Consider the following 24,564-nt stretch of genomic DNA (forward strand, 5'->3'; position numbering starts at 1 on the left):
ATGAGCAATATGCGTGCAACACATCACTAGGCAGTTCCAAGGTGGACATCATGCCAGAAGGGCCAGACACATATGCTCATGCAGAAGACTAGCATTTATGTTCGAATTATTTGCAGAAATATGCATATATTTTTATCAATGGTCAATCAATGATCATTTATGGGGTTTTTTTGCTCTGTGCAAATTTAACATTTTAAAATGTTAAGGAGTTTAATTCATGCTGCGGATCAAACAATTCTTGTTTGGCATTATTTTTCCAATATTTACTTATCAAGTGTCATGCAAAATGATAAAATAGTTTGTTTTTTTTCAGTTTCAGAGGCTTTGCCATTGTAAAATCCGAACGAATCAAGTTACGACAGCTTCTTGGAAGACTTCTGAATCACCAAACTGTTGTGTGTAATAATACCCCCTTGTGTTGTGTTAACAAATAACCACGTATCATCATAAAACACGAATCCTTCAGCAAACGGTTTCGAGGGTATCTGCCATCTTAAGACCCGCTACAATAACATCTCTCTGCACAGACACAGCAACACCATTCGGATCGTCCAAAAAAAAAAAAAACGCAGCGCAGCTTTTCAAAAAGCACCAGTTTTTTTTTTTAATCAATCCCCCCGCCCTCTCCGTGCTCGCAGAGGGGGGGTCTCATTTCTGTCTCCACACACTGCGCCTGAGCCTTCTGCGGCAGTAGAGGGTGGGGGCGGAGCTCGGAAATTGACAGGTAATTTTCCACCAGGCGCTCTCTCTGATTGGCTCTGGCCGGGAGTCACGGGCTCGGGCCTAAACACTTCCGTAACTGAGCTCTGATTGGCTGCCCTCCCTCCCACCTGAGCCCCGGCCTCCTGTCCCGCCCCCGCCCTCCCCGGATTGGCTGAGCCCGCCGCGGACCTGTCACTCTCGGGTCTTTTTTTTTTTATGCCCAGGCTTGTCGATCTCTTCTTTGTTAGCTGGTGAACATCAGAGAGAGCGGACCAGACCAGACTCCCACCCCCCCCCCCTCTATCAATGCACTGAACAAGAAAATGATCATCTGTACGAAGAAAATGGACTACCCCATAGGAAACCAGTGCCAGCGAGTCCAGAACCAGGTACCGTGTCGCCCCAGTTCTGCACAATAAAAGCGAGAGAGGTGACTGGTAACGAGCGGACCTCATATTCATCCTCGGCTTTTAGAAAAACAAGTTGTGCAGGGAAAAGTTGGCCAGTCTTGTCGCTTTCATTCATTCGATGGACCGAAATCAGTTGGTGCTGTTGTTGCCGCTGCTGTTGTTTTTTTTAATTCGGGTTCCGAGGTGTTTTACTTCTTAAAAAATAAAATAAAATGCGATTGCTGGCTATATGCATCCTCTTACAGCAGGAGAGCGATTCGCATTTTTAATAACTTCTTGACGAAGAGGTGACAGTTGCGTAGCGCCCGTCCTTAAGTCTTTTTGAAAGGGGGGGTGGGGGCTTTTAACAATTTTGGGGGGTTCCGACACTCATGTCTCTTGTATTTTTTTCTTAACGCGAGTTTATTGTACCTCATGCCGTCCTTTTACCCTTATCATCGACCATAAAATACGTCTCGTATTTACAGTTTTGCCTACAGAAACACGTTAAGGTGGTAGCTCAGCAGCAGAGGGGAAAAAAAAAGAGCACAAGAAAATGAATTTCGATATGCAAAATAACGTTATACCTCGCCAGGACAGTACAAAAACACGTCCCTCCTCCGTTTATCTTTGCCTTCGGAAACTTTTCAATGCATGACCAACCCCAGACTGTAATTAGTAATTAGCTTATGAAATATTAATTACCCCCCCCCCCTCCCCACCGAGTAAGCATTTTAAAGTTATATGATAAATGTATAAGGAATACTTTCTTGAAGGATGTTGAATCCATTCCTGGAGTTGTGTGCGTGCAGTGTGTGAGGGGTCTACATTCTGTAACTGGGGGTTCAGATGTGAAACGTTGAGGAAACGGTTTGAAACGGAGGAGACAAGAACAGATCCATCAGCTGTTTTAGGCTGAGAGCGGATCTTAATGAGTCCGATCGTTTGCAATAAGACCGTGCGTAGTGCTGCTAGAGACGGAAGACTCTGCCAGTTATGTACAAGCATTCAGACCAGTATGGGATGTGTTGTTGTTGTTGTTTTTTCTGCTTAACGCTTTTGTTGCAAATGTAAGAGACGGATTTCCAGTCGTATTCCTACCGATGCACAAGAAACTAATGTCTTTCGTGCCTTGTATCTTGTGAAACATCCCTGGACTTTCCAGTCCCCCCTGACTACAGCAGCTCCGGAGGAGGGACGGCTCCTACAGTATGTCTCCACTGGGTCCTATGAACATGGACAGTCGGGTCGTGATTCCTGGGGGTTCGCGTGTAAGAGTCGCGGGCAGACTTGATTGTCCCTCAAGGTTACCGTTTTGTGACTCGTGTGAGTTTGTTTTTTTTTATTTTGTCGCTTGTGGTGGTCGTTGAAGTAAGGTGGTGGTGGTGGTGTTGGTGTTGTGATGCGAAATGAGTGGAAAGGTCGTGGTTGCAGCAGTCCGGGGCTGGAGTTGTGCATCTGTGCCGTGCTTGGTTGCCCGTTGTGTCCTCCCGAGAGATGGGGAGCTGTCACTTGCCTTTCCTCTCTCCGTGGTCGTGGATGTTTTTAGGGCAAACTGGATAAGGATCCCTCGCCGTCTTTGTGCTGTGATGCTGGATGCTGCCAATCAAAGTTGTTTTTCTCCACTCCTGGGTGCAGTGCGGTAGATCACCGACGGGGGGCGCTCCTGGCGCTCGAACTTGTTTACTGCGATTTTTCAGATTGGGAGAACAATAGAGGAATTTCATTACTGGGTGTTTTTTCCCCCCTAATTAACGTGATCAGACCTTTTTTTTTACAAACGCGAGTGTTTTAATTTAACATTCCCCTTTCTATCTACGAGCTTCTTGTGCTGAGCTTCTCGACCGCTTTCCTGTTTTCCTAAATTCCCTTGTTCATATTATTCATCAATTTTTCATTTCTTTTTTGGTCTCCTTCTTCCCTGTCCTGCAGTGGCTGAGAAAGCTGTTGGCGAGGGTGGTGTGAGTGAGCTCCTCTGATCTTTTACATTTTTGTCCTCGGACTGCGCTGTAATAAAGTACAGTAACTTGGCATTAAAGTTTTGATTCCTGTGGTCCTTGATCTGTAAAACTCCCCATTCATCGGCAGCGTTGGGGCAAACATTCTTTTAATGACACTCGTGGATGAAAAAAATCTTTTTTTCTTTCACATCTCTCCTTCTTTCATTTGGCGTTACGCCATCGGCAGTCTTTTTCTGAGGTGCAGGCGGTTTTGCACGTCCGAGCGATGGAGGAAAATGAATTTCATTCCCAGAAGTTCTTTTATTGCAGTTTTTGAAAGGGCAGAGGAGTGATGTCATCTCGGCCAGCTCTGCCCTCCTCAGAATGGTGTCTCTGTGGCGGGGGAGATAACTAACGCTTGCATAGGAATTTCAGACTGAGCAGCAGAGAAAGGTGGACGGAGCAGCACAATATTTTTATAGTTTTTCTTTTCCCGGCACTGGGACTTGGGGGGACCGAGCAGGCAGTACACAGGAGTGCTCTTGCAGGAGTGTCCTTGTCCAGACCGATCCGTGCAGACCTGCTTCTCGCCGGCCAGTGGGTGCTGTTCGTCTGTGAGCTGTGAGGGTGCCACAGTCCAGTTCTGTGCACCAGGGAGGACTCTCCTCCCTCCCTTCCTTGAGAGCAGAGCGCCTCTCATTCTCTCGTCCACTCCCTGCCCCCCTTCTCCTAGTCCGCACGCACACACTTGGCCCCCCCTACCGCACGCACGCGCGCGTGCACGCACCAAAAAAAGCTATAAAAATAACAAGTGCTAAAATGAAATCTTTATCAGCTGACACGAGCTTCGCATGGGAAGTTGAACTGAATTCCCCTGCTGCTGCTGCACTCAGGGAGGCCCAGAAAAGCTGGAACATTTGGAAACCTGTCGGTAGATGGGTGAGGGGGTGCACCGTGAACACCACAAGTCCCCAGCGTCTTGGCAGTGCGGTTGCCCTCTCTTCTGCACCCCCGCCCAAAAAAAAAGAAGAATTTGGGACCGAGCTTCTCCAGTGGAAGCTCCCGGACGGGTCGCTGAAGGGGCAGGCAGGGCCACGTCAGCGTTTCCCTTCCCTGTGGGGTTAATTGCACCCCGCCGCCCGGAGAAGACGGAGCGCGTCCGTACACTCTGGGCTCCCCGAAGTCCAGCCGAGCGCTGTTGTTCCCCTGCAACGCCGGCGAGGAAGGCCGAGCAGCGGCGTGCTTGGAAGTGACCCCCCAGGAGTGGAATCCCAGTGCCAGGAGACCAGTTCTCCAACAGCCTGAAAAACAAAAGGATGTCAGGTTTTGCACGGCTAATGGCAGCTCACAGGACTGGCCTGTTTCTCGTGAGGCTGCAGGGAGGGCCGAGCCCTGGCACCTGTCCGCCCGGCCGTCTGGGCGCTGCTGTGCTTCCCCAGGCAGTACCTGTTTGCTGCCTGCGCTGCTGCAAAACGTAAACCCCGGCGTAATGGAGGAGGAGGAGGTGGCGTCGTGCAGCTCGGTCTTGGTGGTTTGCAGCACCTTGTCGTGCACGCTGGCAGGGCTGCTCTGCTCTCATGGCGGGGTGCCGCAGTGCGTATGGGGAAAGGGCCCCGAGTCTGGTTGCGAGCTGGGAAAGGCAGCAGATCGGCCGTCCCACTGAGACTGCCCAGGGCTTCCCCTCTGTGTCCTCAGCTCTTCATCCCCCATCCCCTCGAACCCCGACCCTGAGCGAGGGAAAACGTCTGTTGAGCAACGCTTCCCTGAAGTCCGACGCCGCCGGCCGGGCAGGCAGAGAGGAAAACCGTCTCGTGCCGGTCCAGCTCCGCGTCGGCACTAGCCTTCTTTCTGCGTCTTAAAACGAAATTTTCGAACTGCGGGCGACCGCCCTCTGCGTTCTCCCTTTTGAAGACGCCCGCTCCGCCGCCTGCCCTCTCCGCGTCTCATTATTGAGAGTGAAAAAAAGTTTCCTAGCTCGGCGACTGTGTTTTCATCGAGAGGGTCCCCCTGGTGGGGGGTGGGGGGGCGTTTCACCCCAAAGTCTGCGTGCTTTGAAATTCGCCCTTGGCGGGGAAGGGAAATTGTTTTTGTGGCTTTGTATTTTGTGGGTTTGCACGTAGCGGCGCTTGGCTGCCAAGGAGGACTCGGCCTGTTTGTTTGACTAAGTGCTTCACTCTGTAGACGCTGCCCTTCCAATCTTCAGCTCAGATATTGAATCTCTGAATGGGCTCAGGATCCTGTTATTTATTTCCACATTAAATTGCTGAGGTGCACCTGATTACTGTACAGCATGCTGTGGAAATGAGTCATTTTTTTCTACAGTACCCTTGTTCTTGGGTTCTGCAGACAGCTTGCGGTCATAATATTTCCACAAGAGGTTTGTTGTGAAAGAGGTATTTGATGAAAGGGTCTGCTTGCAGAGGAAGTCGGGGGGGAACAACATACAGGCAGAGGGCTACTTTCTGATTGAGGATTCTCTGTAAAAATTGATTTCATTTCAGTGGAAATTTCTTTTTTAAGAATCGGAAAATGACTGGCTTGTACCGGTTATATGCACCGACTTTATTGTGGAGGCACAGTTCAAGGTAGCACAGCAGGACCCTATCCTGGGGGCTTCATGTGAGAGAAAGTAACACAACAGTGAAAAGGGCCGTGTGTTGGAGAGAGAGAGAGAGCAGAGGCTAACAGTTGTATCGGTGGGTGAGCTCGTGTGGAGCTGAGCTCTGCCCTCGCACCTTGCGCAACATCTGTAACTCGTTCCCCTGTCCTGCTGTTTCGGGCTCGGGTTCAGGAGAGGGTGATACAGCAGGGAGGGGGGGACTGGAGTGGAAAATCACTGGATAGCGTCATCGGCCTAGGTCCGCGTCGGGCTTTCAGAGAGCTCAGTGCTGCGCTCCCCATTCATCGGGGGGAACTGACATTTCCCAGAACCAGCATTCTGGGGCGGACGTATCCCCTTCATTTCCCTTCTCGCTGGCGCTTGTGGAGAGGGGGGGGGACCCGCCTTCGCGATTGCCTGTACCTGAGCCGCCAGTCTCGTTGTGCCACTGTGTTCAGAGACACCCCGGCCTCTTTTCTTTTTATGTGTTGATGGGGTTTCCTCGAAGACGGAGGCAGCCAAAGCCAGTTTGAGATGGCCATCAAACGACAAATGACTGAGCAGTGTCCGAAGCATCGTTCAGGGGAGATAAGGGCCGGCTTTCGTGAGCTAGGTGTTGGATTGTGGATGCACGGATGAGTAGAACAGAAGATGCCAGGTGCCAAAGGCTATTGATTGGAAGGTAACAATATGCCATAAAAAAAAAAATCATTCACAAAGCAAAATAAGAAAAACCCATTGCTAACTCTTACAGAGACAGTCTTCAAAAATGCTTCTGGTAGCCTTGTCCTCCGATGTCCTGCAGGAGTAAGGGATGAGTTCGGAGTTGCTCATCCCCCTGTGTCCCTGCTGAGCCTGCTAACCTGTGCTCTCGGCTCTCCGACTGCACTCTCTCCCCGCCTTGCAGAAAACAGCCTTTCAGTCATGGGAACGGAAACCGTTGCAGAAGCTAGTCGAGACTCACTCTCAGGTTGGCGGGTGCAGCAGGTTTGCAGGCTGCGATGTCATTTCCTGGCAGCCGGGGGAGCCGTGTCATGAGTGCTGTCGGGGCTCAGCTGCATGGCGTTCGCCCGATGTGCCCGGGCATGTGAGAGTGCGAGGCGACGCACGTTCGTGGTGACACGTCCGCGGTGAAGCGTTGACCCCACCTGACCCCCCCCTCCCTGTTGTAACAGGAAAACAACCACTTCACTGTTGGGGGAAGAGAGAGGGGGTGTGGTTGGTTTGTCAAGTTTTAAAAACAGTTGTGTGCACAAGCCTAAAGTGGCAAATGATGTTGGTGTAAACATGCAGCAAGGGCTTTTGCTGTTCTCAAATTAGATTCAGGGTGCAGCTCCAGTCTGTTCGTGCTTGAAAAGAAAAAGGCCGCTTCAATGAGGAAAAAAACAGCCCAGCGGTCAGCGTGTCTGCTGATGTTGTACAGGTCAGACCCCTGGCATTGCAGCCACCAACAGCTCAGTCTCTTGTCAGTGTGGGAGACTCGGAGTGTCGTTCCCTTAAGGTCAAACGCTGTTGCTGCTAAACTGGTGAAAAGGGGGTTTCAGAAGGGTGTAGGTGGCTAAAGCCCTGAACGTATAGGTGTCCTGAAGTCAAACCTACTTTTAATAACTAAAGGCAAGACAAAAATGTTTAAACCTGCGCCATTAAGACGCAGTGAACAGTGAGTCTGTAGGGCGCTCAGCCCTTCTAGCCCACTCAGTTGTTCAGTTGCAATTGAAATGGCTTAGACACCAGGGGGCTTGTTCCAGACCCCTGCAACTCTTGGTGTAAAGTTCTTTTCTCAGCGAGGCTGTCTTTGCACATGGAACCTAACCTAGAGGTGGACCACTGTATTAAAGAATGGAGGTTTTCTCCTGTATACAAGCTCTTCTCAAAAGCTTCTTAAAAAAGAAAGCCTTTTCTTCAGGCTTTTGCACAGAGTTGTGACATACTGAATGATGCTCTTTGTAAGTGAATGTAAGTGTGCAGAATAAATTTAGGTTCCCAACCCTATCATCCCCTGTGCTGACAAATTGTGCGACTGAATAAAATGTTCTTTTTTCCAATGATTTGGCAGTAACTTCTCCCTAACTGGTCTGAACCCCCATAAAAGCTTATCATGGTAAACCAATAGTGTTACCATGTCTTTTTCCCATAATGACCTTTAACCTTTAACATTTAACCTTTACTGTGGGGCATCACAAGGTTAGTGCTCTACTTTAATGCCCTGTAGGATTTGTGCATGGGGAGGGTGTGTCTTCAGCAGGCAGGTCCCCTAATCTCTTGTTGAGCTCCACACTCCACACTCAATTTTTCCTGAGAGCGAGAAAACACAACAGACATAACCAGCTGCTTGTGAGCAGGATAAACGAGGTTGTTTTAATAAGGCGTTTGTGTTGGAAAGAGGCAGGTTAATTAGAGGCAGAGCTGGGGAGATGAACAGGCTTGGTATTAAGAGGCGGCTGAGAAGCACTAGACGATGACCTCCGACCACCCCTAGCTCTGTCACGATAACCAGAGTCCCCAGATCTCTCTCTCAGATGTCTGCAGGGGCAGAGGGCCTAGAAGTTATTTTTAAAAAAAGGAAAAATAAGTTCCTGTGATGCGGCTGGAGGAAGGTTTTATTGACCTTTTCCCCTCGAGGAACAATAACTCATTTCACCCCGTCTTGAAAACCTGTTTTCATTTTTCTCCTTGTTTTTAGTTTGCGATTAAAAAAAGGCCTTTAGCCCGTGGGGCTTCTGACAGGCTGTCACCAGATCATGCACACACAGAGTGTTTTTGCGATCAGGAATGGAGGATTTACATCTTTTAAAGGCAAAATCAAAAAGAACTGCTGCGTTGTTCGCTGTGGGGCAGCAGAGTGCATCTGGCGCCGATTGTTGGTTTGAAAATTCAAAAAGATGGATGCATTGTAAGAAATACAGATCGGTATATATTTCCCCACATACTATTCTCTCAGGTGGTTCTTTCTGGCCTTGTCCTGTAGCCTGCTTGCTTCGATTCTGAGAGGCAGGGGGGTGAGGAGGGTGATGGCTTGTGTGTCTCTTTGCAGTTCTTTACTATGTATGAAGCTGTGGATATTTTATTCTGGGAGGAATGTAAAATAGCCAGTTACGTTGGCAGGGAGGTTTCTGGAACGTAGCAGCTCTTCTGCCTCAAAAAGAAAGCATTCTGGGTTCTTTTACTTTTTCTTTCTCCTCTGAGGGTGTGTGTCTTCAACCATGCCCAGAAAGTACCAGTGTTCCTGTACAGAGTCCCTGCTTGCTGTTTGTGTACCAATCTTTAATGTATGGTCTTGGCGGAACTGGCATTGCGTCATGGACCACAGGTGCACCCGGCTGTCCTGCCTCATGAGCTTGTCCCTGCTGTGGTTTTCCTGCTGCACAGGAAACCGGTCTTAAACAGAACCATCCTCCTGATCCTTGGCCACTGAAAATGAAAAGGCCACTGGCTGTGGTGGAATGCCAGGTCTGTGGTGGAAGGCCAGGGTTGTGCCTGGCAGAGCATGTGGTGGAACGCCAGGGCTGCGCTGGAATGCCAGGGCTCCGGGGGAACGTCAGTGCTGGGCCGGGCAGGTCTCTGGTGGAACGCCAGGTCTGTGGTGGAAGGCCAGGGTTGTGCCTGGCAGAGCTGTGGTGGAACGCCAGGGCTGTGCTTAGACGGCACAGCTGTGCTCTGGAGAGACGCTGTTTAGCTAGACATGATCTTCTTCCTGTGTCTGCTGCAGAGGAGGCAGTGACCATAGCTGCTGTTGTACTGCCAGTGTGTTGTACTACTCAGACCACAGCTTTGAAGCTTTGAGACATGACACATGTTCTGAGGTATTGTTAAGGGGGGAGGGGGGTCATAATGGTCAGGTGTTTTGTTCCAAAAGCTCCTAATTGTGTATTAAGATATTAATTTCTCCCCATTTTTCCACATAGCAGTTTGAGGGCGATTCAGCTTGGAGCCAGGGTTGGCAGGCCTGAAGATGCTTCAGGCAACAGCTGTTCATGGCGCCCCTGAACAGCTCACTGACTGTTCTAGGGTCGTTCACCCATCCCGGCACAAACAAAACAAACAGTCTAGAGACGACCGAGACCCTGACCCACAGGGTGTGTGCTCCAGCTCCTGAGCAGGGCCCTCAGTGATGTAATCATCTGAGTTCAAGTGCTTCCTGATCTTGCAGAGCAGTGGATTTCAGACTGCAAAATGTTGAGAGAAGTTTTAAAACAATTCCCACCTTTTTATTGGGTTGCAAAAGAACATAAAAGTTAGAAACAAGAGGGGCCACTTATCTCCTGAAGTGTGGTTGGAAGTATGTAATTTTCTGATCCCAGGATCTTATCCAGACACTTCTTTCTGCTTTGACAGCACGGCTGGGTAGCTCGTTCCATACTCCCGCCACCCTTTGTGTAAAGAAGTGCGTGTTTCTGCAGACCCGGTCCTCTTGACAGCCGCATCACCGTGAGTGCGTGCCTTTCCCATGTCGAGTTTTGACAGCTTTACACCGGTAGTGTGTGTGTGTGTGCGAGACAGGCTTGGCCCGGCTGTCCTCCCTCTCAGGTTTCCAGTTGGTAGTGGCAGCGGGGGGCAGAGGGAATGACAGCGATGTGGCAGCGGGCAGATAAAGTGACAAGACACATGTGCATCGGACTATAAATATCCGCCAGATTCTGCGGCTGTTTTCCTTGAGAGACAAAAGTGGATCAGCCCACTCAAACCCGTGCTCGCGCTACACTGGACAAACCTGCTGCCTGCCTGTCTTCCACCCCCCTGCATGCACACACACACAAAATAGTTTAATTTCCCTTCATTCCCCCAGCGAGATCAGAGAGGCAGCAGGAGTGACCGAAGCAGGCACCAGGGGTGAGAGCAGGCTCTCCTGCCCCAGCGCGCGGCGGCGGGGGCGAAATCTTACTTTTTTGGGGGCTTGTTCTTTAGGAACGCTTGACTGGCAACGAAGCATGTGACAGGGGCACTGATATCAGGATCCCGTTTCCGGCTGGAGGTGCTCGCAGTCGGGTGTCCGAGCTAAATGAGCAGCTGAATTTGCAGAAACGCCTCTCTTCTTTAAACCAAACTCTTCTTTAAATAGAAAAGAGCACCTCCCCTCCCTCTTCCTCTCTGTGTGCAGGATAGGTTTCCTCCCGTTCATCTTGCTCGCTAGGAAAGATGAAAGAGAGGCTCGTTCCGCAGAAGAGAAGCCGGGCCTCCTGCTCGCGCCCAGTCGCCAACGAGCTCGCAGCGCGGGGCCGTTCGAACGGGGCGCCCGCCGCGCCGCGCCAGCTGGGGGGGCCACGCAGACGGGGGGGGGGGGGCGGGCAGGTGGCAGGAAGTCGACCGCCCGGCGTGGGTGGCACCACATGTTTCCCAGACAGCCCACCCGCTGCGGGTCAAAGATCGTCTGCCATGGCAGGGCGCAGCGGGGGGGGGCGGTGCCCGCGGTGGCTGTGGTGGCCTCCTGGTGTCGGGTGCGAGCGGCCGGGCTGGTTTTCGCAGCTGCAGCGGCTCGGACTGCCCTCACCTGCAGCACGAGCGCCCTCCCACCCGCGGGCGAAATGGAGCCGGCATTGGCACGGGCGCACAAATGCCCGCGGAGAGGGAGCAGGCCAGGCGGAAGAGCGCTGCGTGTGCGATCCTCCGTCGCAGGTGAAGCTCGCCACGGCTGCCTGCCTACCGTTCGCGGTGAGGGGCCGGTAACACCCCTCTCGGGGCCCCGGGAGCCCGTGGCCGGCAGGGGGGACAGAAGGGGCATCTCCTGGCTGGTCACCCGCCTGCTCGACTGCAGCCCAGCAAGGGGGAGCCGCTGGGCCCGGAGTCCAGCAGCATGACTGTTCTTGAGCCCCAGCCAGGACAACTCCAGCAGAGCTGGCAAACCTAGACCATGCCCCCCTCCCCACGCCCACCCCTCTCTCCGGCACTCTGATTTACACCCCGACTCTCAGGACCCTATTACACTCTCACCCCCTCCCTCCGGAGGGTGATGTACGAGTGAATGAGTACAGGTTGTGCAGCAGATATTTCACAGCAGAAATATTCCAAAGTGATCAGCATGCAGAGTCAACAAGCAAGCAGTATTTGTCGAAAATAAACATCTCGGAAGTCAAGAGCACTATTTCTGTTGGACTTAAAGAGCTGTTTAAAATATAGTAGTGCCACATTACCTTACCTGAAGTTTTGTTAACTTGTTCTGAATTGCAGGCAATGAAGGCAATTGGCGTTGCGTGTACCTGGAAATGTCTTCTATTTTGTGATGTAAATTGGAGGTTTTAAACATTACAGTGTACATCGTCCTTTCATGGTGGTTTAAAATGCACTCATCGTTTGCGATTCAGATGCTGTTTTTTTTTTCGGGGTTAGAGAGAACGCCGATTCTTTCGTACTCCGAAATATAAAAGCAGCGTTGCGTGTTCCCCTTTAATCCCTGGGTGTCTGTCACTCTCCCAGGAAGCAGCTGTGGCCAGTTTGCTTCCTCACGCAAGAGCTGTCGGGGGGAAAGAGAGAGAGAGAGAGGGAGGTCGCCTTACTCAAACCTAAACCTTTCTCTAATCCCCCCAGTCGTCTGCTGTACTGCGCTGGGGGGAGAGGTAGGGGGCGTTTCTGCCACTTCATCCAGGGCGATCTCGTCCTCCTCCTTCAGACGGCTCCGACAGCTGCCAGGGCCCTGATCATCCAGCTCTCCGTCGGTCCTGTTTGAAAATTTAGACCCCGAGGGGGGGTGATGACTGGGTCGTGGCTCCTGTGTTTCGAAGGGGAGCGGGGCTTGGCCTGCTCATTCACGGGGCGCGAGGGAAATCGGCTCCAGCCGTTTTTGGTGGAGGTGGGGAAAAGGGGGCCTTATTTCTGGTATTGATAAAACAGTGGCTTTAGGCAGCGGGTGCGGGTGTTTCAGTTGGCTGGTTTCGGGCGGGATTCACTGCGAAAAGCTGGGGTTCTAGAGGAAAGTTTCTGGAAGTGAATTGGCAAGCATGATGGCTCCCAGCATCCACAGGGGCTGTTCCCTTCCCATGTGCGCCCCACGACGCCGGGCAGCGGGTTCTGACAGCACGACGTCATCGGGAGCGACGGGCAGGTTTTAGACGGGGTTTGTGTTACTGGTGCTTCGACAGGAACGCTGCAGTGGGAAATTGGGCGCGCGCGTTGTACCTCGCGCGGAACGCAAGCTTAGAGACGGTGGGAATCTTCGCAGACTTCCCAGTTAGACTCTGGCAATGGTTCCGCCACACTACCAGCCAGGACTACACACACACACACACAACCCTGCAGCTGCAGCCTCGTCCTGTCCTCCTGGGCCCCGCCTGCCTTAATTAAGAGCATCCATTTGCTTAATTAGTACGAACTGGTCAGGTTCTCCAGGTCCAGTCGTAGTGACTGTTGAAGGCAGTGCTGGAGGATCTGCGGGGGTTTATGGGTAGCCTCAGGGAGTAAAGATCCAGAACCAGTGATCAAACAGACCGATGAAACGAACCGCCGATTCGGATAAAGTCATTAAGAGCCCGGGGTGAAATGAAAATGAAAAGGCATGGTGTGAACTTCAGTGAGCTGCAGGACAGAGGCTCTCCAGAACCACTTTGTATATACTCAGTGACCAATACTGAATATGCAAAGATGGAAGATGGGGGCTCGGCTCAGACAGTCTTTGCATTCCTGTATTCTGCACTTGGGTAGCTCTCCAAACTATCCCACAAAAAGCTCCTAAACCACCTTTTTTTAAGGGAGGGGATTACATTGGGAGTAAAATGCACTACACTGATCTAAGTACACAGATTGAGACGCTTGTCAACATATTTATTACTGAGCTCAGACCTGCAGTAGGAAGAACAGAATATGAAGAATAAGGAACAGTAACTAAAACCAGGCTTTCATCTTGTGAAAAGCTTGTTGAACCAAGGAACAAGGAATGTGTGTGTCTTGTAATTATTGTTTTCATAAAACCTTTTGAGGAGATTTGTTTGTGCTGTCATTGTGTTTTATTTGAGAGTGTTCCCTGTAGATTTTCTAAAAGTCTTATCACCAGGTGGAGATGCCCAGGCTTGTATTGTGGCTTTTAATAAGGGTTGTTTTTTAACCCATTTAAAATCTTTTGAGTTATTGTCATGGGTGTAAGAAAACACAGGAAAAGAAAAAAAAACTTTTCTAGTGTTGGGTGTGTATGAGGCTGTCCTCTTAAAGAGGAGGTCAGCATCAGTCTTCTGTAACTTAGCCAGATTTGTAGAGCACAGAGAAGAATGTTGATTTGCAAAGTGATGTGTGGTCCTATTTTCTGCTGGAAAGTAGTTTTATTTCCAGCGTTTTGTCCTTTACCGAAAAAAAGTGAATAGATACTGCAGCGCTCTACGACTTGTTTAAAGAGTCCAGGGCTAACTCATTTGAATACAGTGTGAACACAGAGTTCATTTGCATATGCCAGGCAGAGCTCCAATGTCAGCTGTGCTTATTTATATCAGTGATAGCGGGGGCTGATTGGTGCTGTCTGTGTGTCCTCCTGGCCAGGTGGTGAAGATGAGCTCAGAGAAGGAGCGGTCCCAGCTGCTGTGTGTGAAGGCCCTGGCCAGCAGGGGGCGCCTGGACTCAATCACACAACAGATGGGCTACCACCCGCAGTACCTGGAGAGCTTCCTGCGCACACAGCACTACATCTTGCACATGGACGGCCCCCTGCCTCTGCACTACCGCCACTACATTGCCATCATGGTGAGCCACATGCAGCAGGCCTCTGAAGTTTACTGGGGTATAGCATAACGCAAACAAGAATGCGTAGCGAGTAGTGGTGCCTTGCATTAATATTGTGCTGAGTTTGGAAGTGTGGTTGCTGACCCTGCTGTAGTAACCGTTCCCATCTGCCTGTGTCCCCGTCTGTCTCTCTGCGTCGTCCCCACGCAGGCTGCTGCCCGGCACCACTGTCGCTACCTGGTGTCTCTTCACTCCGCCCACTTCCTGCGGGTGGGCGGGGACCCCTTGTGGCTGCAGGGCCTGGACTCCGCCCCCCCGCGGCTGCGCAGCCTGGACCAGCTCAACAAGGTGCTGGCGCACCGGCCCTGGCTCACCGCGCGGCAGCACATCGAGGTACGGCGGCCCGGATAGGGGAAAAGAGCGAAAGGGCAGCGCAGGTCCGCAGGGTCTCCCGTCATGGGAGAGGGAATGTTGTAGAGGTCCGAGTCCTGGCCTGGCTCGAGGGAATTCTGAACGGACTGGGACTATAGAGCCCCCTGCAACGCTGCTGTAATTCGGGGCCCTGTGAGAAATACTCCTCATGTGTGCGTCCCCTCCAGCGTTCTTCCAGACACGGCCGTTTTGGTCACGAACTGAACTCATTTCTAACCTCCCCTAGTCTGTGCTGTTGCGGCCCTACGATAGGAAGCACATACCTGTATCTGTACCGTTCCCTGAGTGAGTCATTGGCATGACGATGTGATGAGGCCTGAGAGATATTAATAATGCAGAGGAAAAAGCCAAGATTTTAAATGGAGGGTCTGAGGCTGTTCTAGAAGCCCCATGTCTCTTCTGGGCCATTCTAGAAGCCCCATGTCTCTTCTAGGCCGTTCAAGAAGTTCCGGGTCTACGAGGCTCTTCAACAAGCTCCATGTCTCTTCAAGGCCGTTCTAGAAGCCCCATGTCTCTTCTAGGCCATTCTAGAAGCTCTGGGTCTCTGTCTCTTCTAGGCCGTTCTAGAAGCTCTGGGTCTCAGAGGTTGTTCTAGAAGCCCCCATGTCTCTTCTAGGCCATTCTAGAAGACCCATGTCTCTTCTAGGCTGTTCTAGAAGCTCTGGGTCTCTGGGGCTGTTATAGAAGCTCTGGGTCTCTGGGGCTGTTCTAGAAGCTGCAGGTCCCAGGGCCTTTTCTAGAAGGTTCTAGAACACCTCGGAGGCCAGGCTTGGCCTGACGCTGTGGGACTGGGGATGAAGAGAAAGGGGTTCATGCCTGAAGCTGTCCCTCTCCCGCAGGCGCTGCTGAAGATCGCCGAGCAGTGCTGGTCCCTGGCGGAGCTGGTGCAGGCCGTGGTCCTGCTGGCGCACTGCCACGCGCTGGCCAGCTTCGTCTTCGGGGCGGGCCTGGAGCAGGACACCCCCGAGCCCCCCGGCCTGGCCAGCTACTGCTTCTGCGACGCGGCCAACGGCAACGCGGCCGCCCCCCCCGAGGGGCTGCGCTCCGCCCGCCGCAGGGTGAGTGTGCCGTCGCCTGGCAACGCCGGCACCTCCGCCAAAAAAAAAGGCAGTACCAGTCGGCACTTCCCCGGGGTCGGTTTTCACAAGACGTGACGCAAAAGAGCAGAGGAAAGCACACTCCCAGCAATGAAGGAGATCTGTGGGGTAGGGGAACCTCTGCATATAAGGGGTTCTCGATAAGCCAAACGCGTTCATCCTGATCTTGTGCTGAAATGTAGGCAGGCTGGAAAATTAAAGACGCGTTTGGGAGTATAGAGTGTGCATTCAGCAGACCCTACCTTTCAGATTCCATAGAAGACTCGTATCCAAGCTCTAGCCAGTTCCTGCTCCCGAGCAGCTGTCCTTTAAGCAGTGTGGTTGCATCTTGAGAGTACCAGGGTATGTAGCATTATAGCTGTATTAATAACACTGCTGAGAGCCCCTGGTGAGTACCTGTCCCTCAGCCGGTTCTGCACTTGGGACGTCCAGAAGCCCAGCTGTGCAGTCCGGACCACTGCACCGGAGCCAAAACAGCCTGTTCTGACGCACTATGGCGGAAACCACGGGGCCAAGTCAGACGCAGCCCAAGCGACCAGCCAGTTGCTTTGAGCAGAGGCACCTCAAGTCCATGCAGAACAGCGCGATGTAATGCGATCCACAGAGGATCACGCCGTGAAGCTCAGCCTGGTGTCGCGTGACATTTTCCAAATCCATCCCGGTCCTGCAGTCCTTGAGCCTGTTGAGTGGGACGGCACGCAGCAGGCTCTACATTGTCGATCTCCTTTATTAGTTAGACATGGGTTGCGTCTGAACTTGTAATTACAGTCTGCTAGAATGGCTGGACTTGAAAAAGTCCCGCTGCCAGGTGTGGATGGTGACTTTGGATGGCAGCAGGAATAATCAGCAGCCCTCTGGGCGCAAATATGGACCAGAGGTTTAAGAGGCGGATATAGGAATGTTAGGGACGTGGTGAGTTCTGCGGCAAGCTTGCTTGTGGCAACAATCACCCCGATTTCATCAGAAGCAAGTGTCGTATTTTCGCTTTGGGAAGTGGCATCGGTCAGACTTCTTTAAAAAAGGCGTGGCTTCCGAAGGGGAGTGGGCTAGCGACTCCTGTAGGGCGGGGCCTCTAACTGCAGCCTGTCCCCGTTGTCAGTCGCTGGACTCCAGCTGCGAGGGGGGCTGTCTGCAGGAGCGAATCCAGTGGGTCCAGGAGGAGAAGGAGAGACGCGGCGAGAGGCGGATTAATGCACAGCCCCTCCTGTACACAGGTAAGCAACAGCCAACCCGGCCCTTACCCCCACCCTGCAGGTGAGATCACTCCGCGGCCCTCATCTCCCACCAGCGGGAAAGGTGCTGATGCTAAGATCATGACTTTAGCGCTCACGTTCCACCACGAACAGGCATGTTTTGGCAGATAGATTTATGAGTTTCTTCGACGGGCAGCAGAGCATTTGTAAAAATAATTATAGTGGAGTAAGGCCATGTGAATTATTCCTCATATTAATCCTTTTTAATTCTTGGCCTGTGGCATGCCAATGATAGCAATACACATGGCTGCCGATAGATTTTGCAGTGCAGACTGCAGCTGACTGAGGGTACAAAGTGAGCTGTGCTCTTGGGCCCCTGCTGTCTCTCCAGAGCGGCTGAAAGTAGCTCCCCCATTCCTGAAAGATTTGGTACAAGAATAAGAGGTGCAAATTACAGATTAATAAAAGTAGGTATAGGGGCAGCCTTAATCCAGAGCACAGTTCAAGAATTGAAGTGGGAGTTGATCTGGGGATAGATTGAAGTAGCTTGCATTTTCACAGCTGCTGCACAAAGCTCTATGGAGCAGGGAGGTGGTGTGTGTGTGTGTGTGTGCGTGCGTGCGTGTGTACCGCGCACTCAGTGCCTGCCTGTGTGTCTGCAGAGCTGGAGGAAGAGGAGGAGGCGCCGTGCTGCGCAGACCCTTCACGCTTTGTCTCGGACCCCGAGTTTGGATATCAGGATTTCGACCGCAGAGAGGAGGACCACTTCCAGGTGTTCAGGGTGCAGGTGAGGATCCCCTGTTTTGCGAAAGCATTTGGTTTGACATCAGCCACCCCTGAGCCCCGCAGAAATGGGCATCGGAGCTGTGTCAGCCCTCAGTTTGAATGTCCTTTGCATTACTGCTTCACAGTAGTGGCCAAACGGGTGGCCAAAACAGGTATTTAGAAGAGGCTGTGTGCTGATTGCCTTTATAAGCACGTACCTGGTCTGTTTGGTATTATCATAGTTGAGTAATGGGGCGGAGCGGTGGCTCTGTGGCTCAGGATCTGCACCTGTGTCACCTGTGACTGGAAGGTTGCCGGTTCAAATCCCGCGGCCGGCAGAGGAATCCTACTCCGTTGGGCCCCTGAGCAAGGCCCTCAACCCCAACTGCTCCAGGGGCGCCGTACAATGGCAGACCCTGCACTCTGACCCCAAGCTTCTCTCCCTGTCTGTGTGTCTGTGTCTCCATGGAGAAAAGCTTGGGTATGCGAAAAGACGAATTCCTAATACAAGAAATTGTACAGGGCTAATAAAGAAACATTATTATTATTATTATTATTATTATTAAAGCAGGTGATAAAGGTAGCAGTGGTAGCAACATTACAACACGGTGCAGTCATGGAGCGAAACTGAGCACGAGGTGCCGTTCCGGCAAGCATCTCGGAGAGGAAAGGTCACCTCCGTGTCTCAATTCTTTTTGTTTTGGCAACAGGACTATTCCTGGGAGGATCACGGTTTCTCGCTGGTGAACCGGCTGTACTCGGACATCGGCCACCTGCTGGACGACCGCTTCCGCACTGTCACCAGCCTGCCCAACAGCGTGCTGTCCGGCGGCCAGGGGTCGGAGGTCAAGAGAGCCATCTGGAACTACATCCACTGGATGTTCGGAATCAGGTACCCTTGACACCCTTGACCTTGACACCTCGGCGGCTCTGACGGACCCCTTGACCGAGTCTTACTGACCCGGCAGCTCTCGGATTTGAACCTGCGCTCCTCTGTGCTCGCCCTTGCAGCGTCAAGTCTAGATACAGCATCGGCATCAACTCAAGGGATTTTTTTAAACATGCATATATGTCTGTGTGGCTCTACTGTGTGTCTTTTTGGACACTATTTTAGTGCAAGTATTTCGAAGCCTCCCCGCCAGGCTGAGAGATGGGCAGTGAGAAGGAGAGACCCTAGTGAGTTTTTTGGGAGATGAGTCCCTGTGGTGCCCCAGTGTCTATGCGCAGCTGTGTGCTGCTGGGGTGCTTTTCATTTGAGTTAAACAAACCGAATCGCTGATCATCTCTGAGCGCACTCCGCAAATATCCACCAGACCACATGTTCTTAGCTCCCCAGTGTTGCGCCAAAAGCCATTCTCCTGAAGACACTGGACCAATAAGCCTCCTCCCTGCCATAACCGGCCCCCCCCTCTTCCTTTTTCCCTGCTTTACTGAAAACGCCAACGTTTTGTTTTTCTCCCACGGGGCGGCCCCAGTGTTTGCAATCAGTGTCAAAGTTGTCGCCGCGGTGCAGCGTTTAATTGAGTCCCCCAGGTGGCTGTCGCGTTCTGTCTGCCTGCCTGGCGGAGCAGCTGCCAGGACCCTGGGGACCGCATTAACCGAAACACCTGCAGCAGACAGGCTGGAAACGTGTTTTGTAGACGGGGCCAGGGAAGGTACTGCAGGGAGAGGGTAGGCCCACTACAGCCCCGTTGGCTCAGGGCTCTGCTGCTAATTCACGCGCCTGTGTGCGTCCATTTCCCGGTAGGTACGACGACTATGACTACGGGGAGGTGAATCACCTGCTGGAGAGGAATCTGAAGCTCTACATCAAGACTGTGACGTGCTACCCTGACAAAACCAAAAGCCAGCTCTTCCCCCGGCCCTGGAAACCACTGAAACCAGCAGAGAAGGTAGGGCGACCCTCAGTGCCGCGTGACCAGCATCGCCGGTCCGGTTTTGCTCTCGCCTGGACGTCGCTTGCCGGAGCGTCGCCTCTTCTGCCCCGCCGCACGCCTGCGAGAGGCTGATCCCCCCCCCCCCCTCCAGAGCTGCTGTGCGTCTCCTCTCCACACGGGGGCGTGGTTTCAAGTGCAGCGCAGTGTAGTTATACACGTTCAAAACCGGAATCAAAAAACAACTCCTGCAGCACACTGTCAATCATGTGGCAACACTCACTTCCAGAATTCTTGTCACAGTCGAGCGGGGGTCCCCCAGTCCTGGTGACCCCGACACCTGCTGGTTTTCACTCCCTCCCGCCTTCATTACGTACTTCAGCCCTCAAGTGAGCTAAGAAGTGGCTTCATTGGAATATTTGCATTTTGCTTCCAGTCACAGGTTTGGGATTGCATTGCCCTTACGAGACACAGAGGTTAAAACTCCAACCCAGCCGCTGAAGAGCGGGGAGCAAGCGGCTCAAATGGATCTGATTATTAAGTCAATGAAGGGCTTGATTGTGTCACTGAGGGCTCGGCTGGAGCAGAAACCAACAGGTGTTTGTGTGTGGGTCACCGGGACCAGCACTGAGAACCACTGCTCTAGGTGGTGTCACTGGTGTTACAAACCACCCAAAACATCACGAGCGAGGGGGGGAGGAGAGAGTTCATTTGATTGAGTCACAAGTGAAGATTGGTGTCGGTCAGGGAACTGGGTGCCGAGGGAGGGAACAGAGGGTGGCCTTGTTCTCCCGAGAGCTCACTGTGGCTTTTGTCATCTCCCCCAGGTCCATGTGAACTTGCTGATAATGGAGGCCAGGTTGCAGGCGGAGCTCCTGTACGCCTTGAGAGCCATCACCCAGTACATGATCGCCTAGGCTGGGAGAGGGTGCGCGCGTGTCTGTGTGTGCGTGAGTGCGTGCGTGCGTGCGTGTGTGTGAGAGATGATGGGGAGGGGGGGGGCACGTTGGAGAGAGCGAGAGAAAAACGCACCTTCCCCTCCCTCTCCCCCAACCCACTCCCAACCCCCCCCCAGGGGAAGAGATGGGAAGTGCACTTGAAGGAGAGCGAGAGTGGGAGCAGAGCATGATGGGACTGCGCGAGAGTGCGAGGGCGCAGAGGGAGAGTGTGAGTGTGAAAACAGTGGAGGAGGAGGAAGAGTGAGGCATTCAGCAATACAGAACTGTTAGAACAGTATCTTGATGGGAGACCGCGTTCTTTAGTCCTGGACAGGGAGCCTGTTCAAGTCTAGTTTGACGGGACTCTTTGCATTGCTTCCTTGTTTGTTTTTTCTCTTGCTGTTATTTTGTTTTGCCACAGCTGTGATGCTGTGACAGGTAATGTGCAATTATTATTATAATTATTATTGTTATTATAAATCTCTAGACTGTGATGGAAGCTGAAGTGGGGCTCAGAGAATTGTGCACCGGACACCGTGTGACAGAGTGGGGTTAGTTTTGCTGTTCTGTTTTTTCTTTTCCACTTTTTACGGTTGCGTTGTTGCGGCGCGCCACCTGTGCGGTACAGTGACTGATCACTGCTCGTATCACCGGGATCTAAATGGTTGTTTTTTTAACTTGGGAGATTTCACGCAGCATTTCAAACTGAAGAAATTCAGAGATTGTTCTTTCCCCAAATTGTTCTTTTTGTCTCGGCACCATCCCCTCCCCCCACCAAAAAAAACAAACAACAAACAGAATGGTCCATCTGAATGGCCATGAGACAGACACAAGTGGAAAGGTCAAAGGTCAGGGCTTTAGGTTTTAGCAACATGCAGAAGGAAGACCTACTCGAACAAAAACACTAAATAGAACACTTTTACATAAGCTATTAAGCTCCTTATGATGTTAGAAAGCTAAAACTTTTGTTTTTGCAAATGAGAAGCCCTGACAGTAAAACATAAAAGTATTTAAGCAGTTTGCTTTTCTCCCAACATCCTATATAAATTTCTAAATGCATCGTAGCACAAAACCCACACCTACCCAACTATGACATGCGCCATTCTCTGGTGCTCTTCACATCTACTGTTTTAAACAAAATCAACTGACCTGTAACACTTCACTACCACCCAAAGAATCTTTTTAAAAAAAAAAAAGGAAAAGTGGATGAAAGATTTCCTGTTTGTGAAACTTAATTTTAAGTGAAGAAAAATATTTTGTTTTGAGTAGCTCATATAAACCTCAAAACATTTGCAGCTGCTGAAGGCAGCTCGAATGAAGGACCGTCTCTCTGGACAAACGGGGAACTCCCTGATGCTGACATGCTCATTGGCTGTTGGTTGGACAACTGTGGGCAAGCTGTTGGCAAAGCAGATCTTTAGACAGAACCAGGAAGGGCTGAGGGAGAGGTGCCGTCTGGAGCACTACAAGGCAATAACAGCCATTATGAGCCTCTTGCCATGAGACCTACTCATTCAGCCTGAGTGCTTCCAGGCTGCTGTGACAGTGCAGGTGAAACAATCATCTCCCATTCTGTCTCGGTGTGATCAGACATACTGGTCTTGGCAGGAATGCTACAGACCTTGACTGGAGTGATGTGACTCCCATGGTTTACTTACAGATAACCCCGGTGCGTTTAAAAAAAAAAAAAAAAAAAGCGTTATGGTACGACTTGGTATTACATCTCTGGTCCCCACCAAGAAAAAAAACAACAACTTTTGTTTATCGTTATTTTTGTTTTATTTTGTTTTTGAGTTCGCTGCTAAACTCCACCCACTGTATTGTTACCCTGAATATTTCAGAGGCAGTAGGTTTGGAAGGCCCATTGCGGGCGCCTTTGTTGAAAAAGAATTTGCATCTCTTATCTCAAACAAAACAAAAGAAGAAAAACAAATGCACATGTCTTTGGTCTGAATGATCCGTGAATCCTTGGGATTTTGACTGTCTGTGCTCCCCCCCCATGCGTTAAGCACAGGTGCCTTTGTTTCGGGGTGGCCTGGAGCTCTGCCCCTATCCGAAGCCAACTGTACTGTACGCCCGCTGCCAACGTTGTGCTGCTGGCTGTGGGGGCACAGGGAGCACCAAATGAGGCCAGCCCACATGCTCTCTCAGCTGTTCTCTCCACACTCTCAAGCCCAGCAGCCACAGCTTTACAGGCGGACTGAACTAAAGAGCTGCCGTTCAGCTCCATTCCTCGGCCCTCTTCGTCTGGAGGTCAGAGCTGTGGTTTCGGCCTTGGACTGGAATCTCCAGCAGTGAGGACGCTGGCCAGGGACTGTAGTTTGTTTGCCAGTGGAATCAAAGAGACATTTCTGCCAGTCTGCTCCAGCAGCTGTTACTCCTGCCCAAGTGCACCCAATCACCGTTGAGGACTCCTAAAACAAGCTGTTCACACTCCGGGCCCTGTTCCGGGAGGTCAGGGCAGAACGGATGGGGGCACTTGATACCATCACTGGATTATTTTCATTGGCCACCGAGACTGCTTAGTGACATCACAATGGCACAATCCAATCCCCCTTCCCCTACCGCGAAAGACTGGAGGGGAAAAAAAAACTGGAGGGCCACGCCCCCCTCCCCCACCTATCAGATGGTGAGCTTCAGCCATCACTCACATGGCTCCGCCCCCCCATCTTCAGCAGAGCAGCGGCACAGTGCAGACCCCGAGGGTGACTGAGGGTGCATGGCTACAGCCTACTTGTTCAATATTTACCGCGTAAATGTATGGACATAAAAACTGAAACAAAAAAAATTGTTTTTGGAAACAAGAAAGAGACTTATTTTTTCTATAAAGATAAATATGTTTGACATGTTCGATCTCTGGTGTGCGTGTGTTTTGTCCTTTGGTGTACTCTGTTTTTCCATGGTGTCTCGCATCAGCACGTGCCCAGGGAGGCTTCCAGGTGCTTGATGAGCCCTGAAAGCTGCAGCCCAAACTCCTGCAGATTAGGACAAGAAACGTTCAGCTTCAGGAGAAAATTCTGCCTTCTTGTTCTTGAATGTCAAAGGTAATTTCACGCCACGGGACGGGCCAAGATATTCACGTTGGTTTTCGCTAGAATTGAGTATCTTAGGTAATGTATTAACATGCTGAACAGCTGCAGGTTCAAGTGGGCTTCTTAACTGTTTTTAAAAAACCGTATCGTGGAACAGAGATTCCAGGCGTCTGCAGCCCAGGTTGTGTGGAACTCAGTGCACCTGCTTCTGTTTGTGAACAAACTCATTGACATGCTGTTAATTTTAATTTTATTTAATTAATTGTTTTGAGTACTTGAAGATGTTGGGGGGGGTAGTTGCTTTTTAACTACAGCTTTTCAGAGATGACCTTTGATTTGAAAAAAAAACACTTTGCAAACAAGTAAAGCCCTCGACAGGAAAACGAAATCGGCAGGGGTGGGCCTTCCCAAGACCAAGGTTATATTGTCGGAGTCTGGAGCAAATCACCCACCCAAGTTGTTGAAACAGATACCCTGAATTCTTAGAGGAAATGGCTGGATGACACCCTGGGATCATTTCGCTCCTAACTGCTTAGCAAGCTGGGTGGGGCGAACAGTCTCCTCTTGCTTGTTGTTATTTTTTAACATTCTTATTATCCCAAGAGTTGGGAACAGGTTCGCAACTGCGAGACACTCGTGGTGGAAGAAGCAGTACATGCTCGGCGCCAGCAGAGGGCGCGCAAGGGTCGTGGTTGTCCTGGTGCGCTGTACTGTAGCTCGGCCACCGCTCTGGGCCGTAAGGTGTATAGCCAAGAGCCGCTACTTCAACATTTCGTTCACGGCGGTTCAGCAAACCACGAAACCAGAAGGCTCTGGTTTTCGCCCAGAAACGCCACCCCCAACCCCGCTCCAGTGTCAGCGGTGACCGGGTAAGTACTCAGGAAGTGAGTCACAGCGTCCTCCCCGCTGCTCACTCGCGAGCAGTGTGCTTTCCAGTACGTTTTTTTTTGTGTGCTACATCTTCTA

The 24,564-nt window shown here is 51.4% G+C and overlaps 1 protein-coding gene across 1 annotated transcript; it reads left to right on the forward strand.

The window, feature by feature from the left end:
• Window positions 1-938: 938 nt before the first annotated feature.
• sesn4 (sestrin 4) lies at window positions 939-23,417 on the forward strand. The gene is made up of 9 exons (XM_006632857.3): window positions 939-1,091; window positions 14,088-14,288; window positions 14,478-14,660; window positions 15,539-15,757; window positions 16,896-17,010; window positions 17,652-17,776; window positions 18,465-18,646; window positions 19,502-19,646; window positions 20,456-23,417. Exons 1-9 carry the CDS (start codon window positions 1,026-1,028, stop codon window positions 20,543-20,545), a joined length of 1,326 nt encoding a protein of 441 aa, XP_006632920.2. The 5' UTR covers window positions 939-1,025; the 3' UTR covers window positions 20,546-23,417.
• Window positions 23,418-24,564: the final 1,147 nt, after the last annotated feature.

The sequence above is a fragment of the Lepisosteus oculatus genome, chromosome 8, assembly GCF_040954835.1.
Source record: "Lepisosteus oculatus isolate fLepOcu1 chromosome 8, fLepOcu1.hap2, whole genome shotgun sequence".
Classification (NCBI taxonomy): domain Eukaryota; kingdom Metazoa; phylum Chordata; class Actinopteri; order Semionotiformes; family Lepisosteidae; genus Lepisosteus; species Lepisosteus oculatus.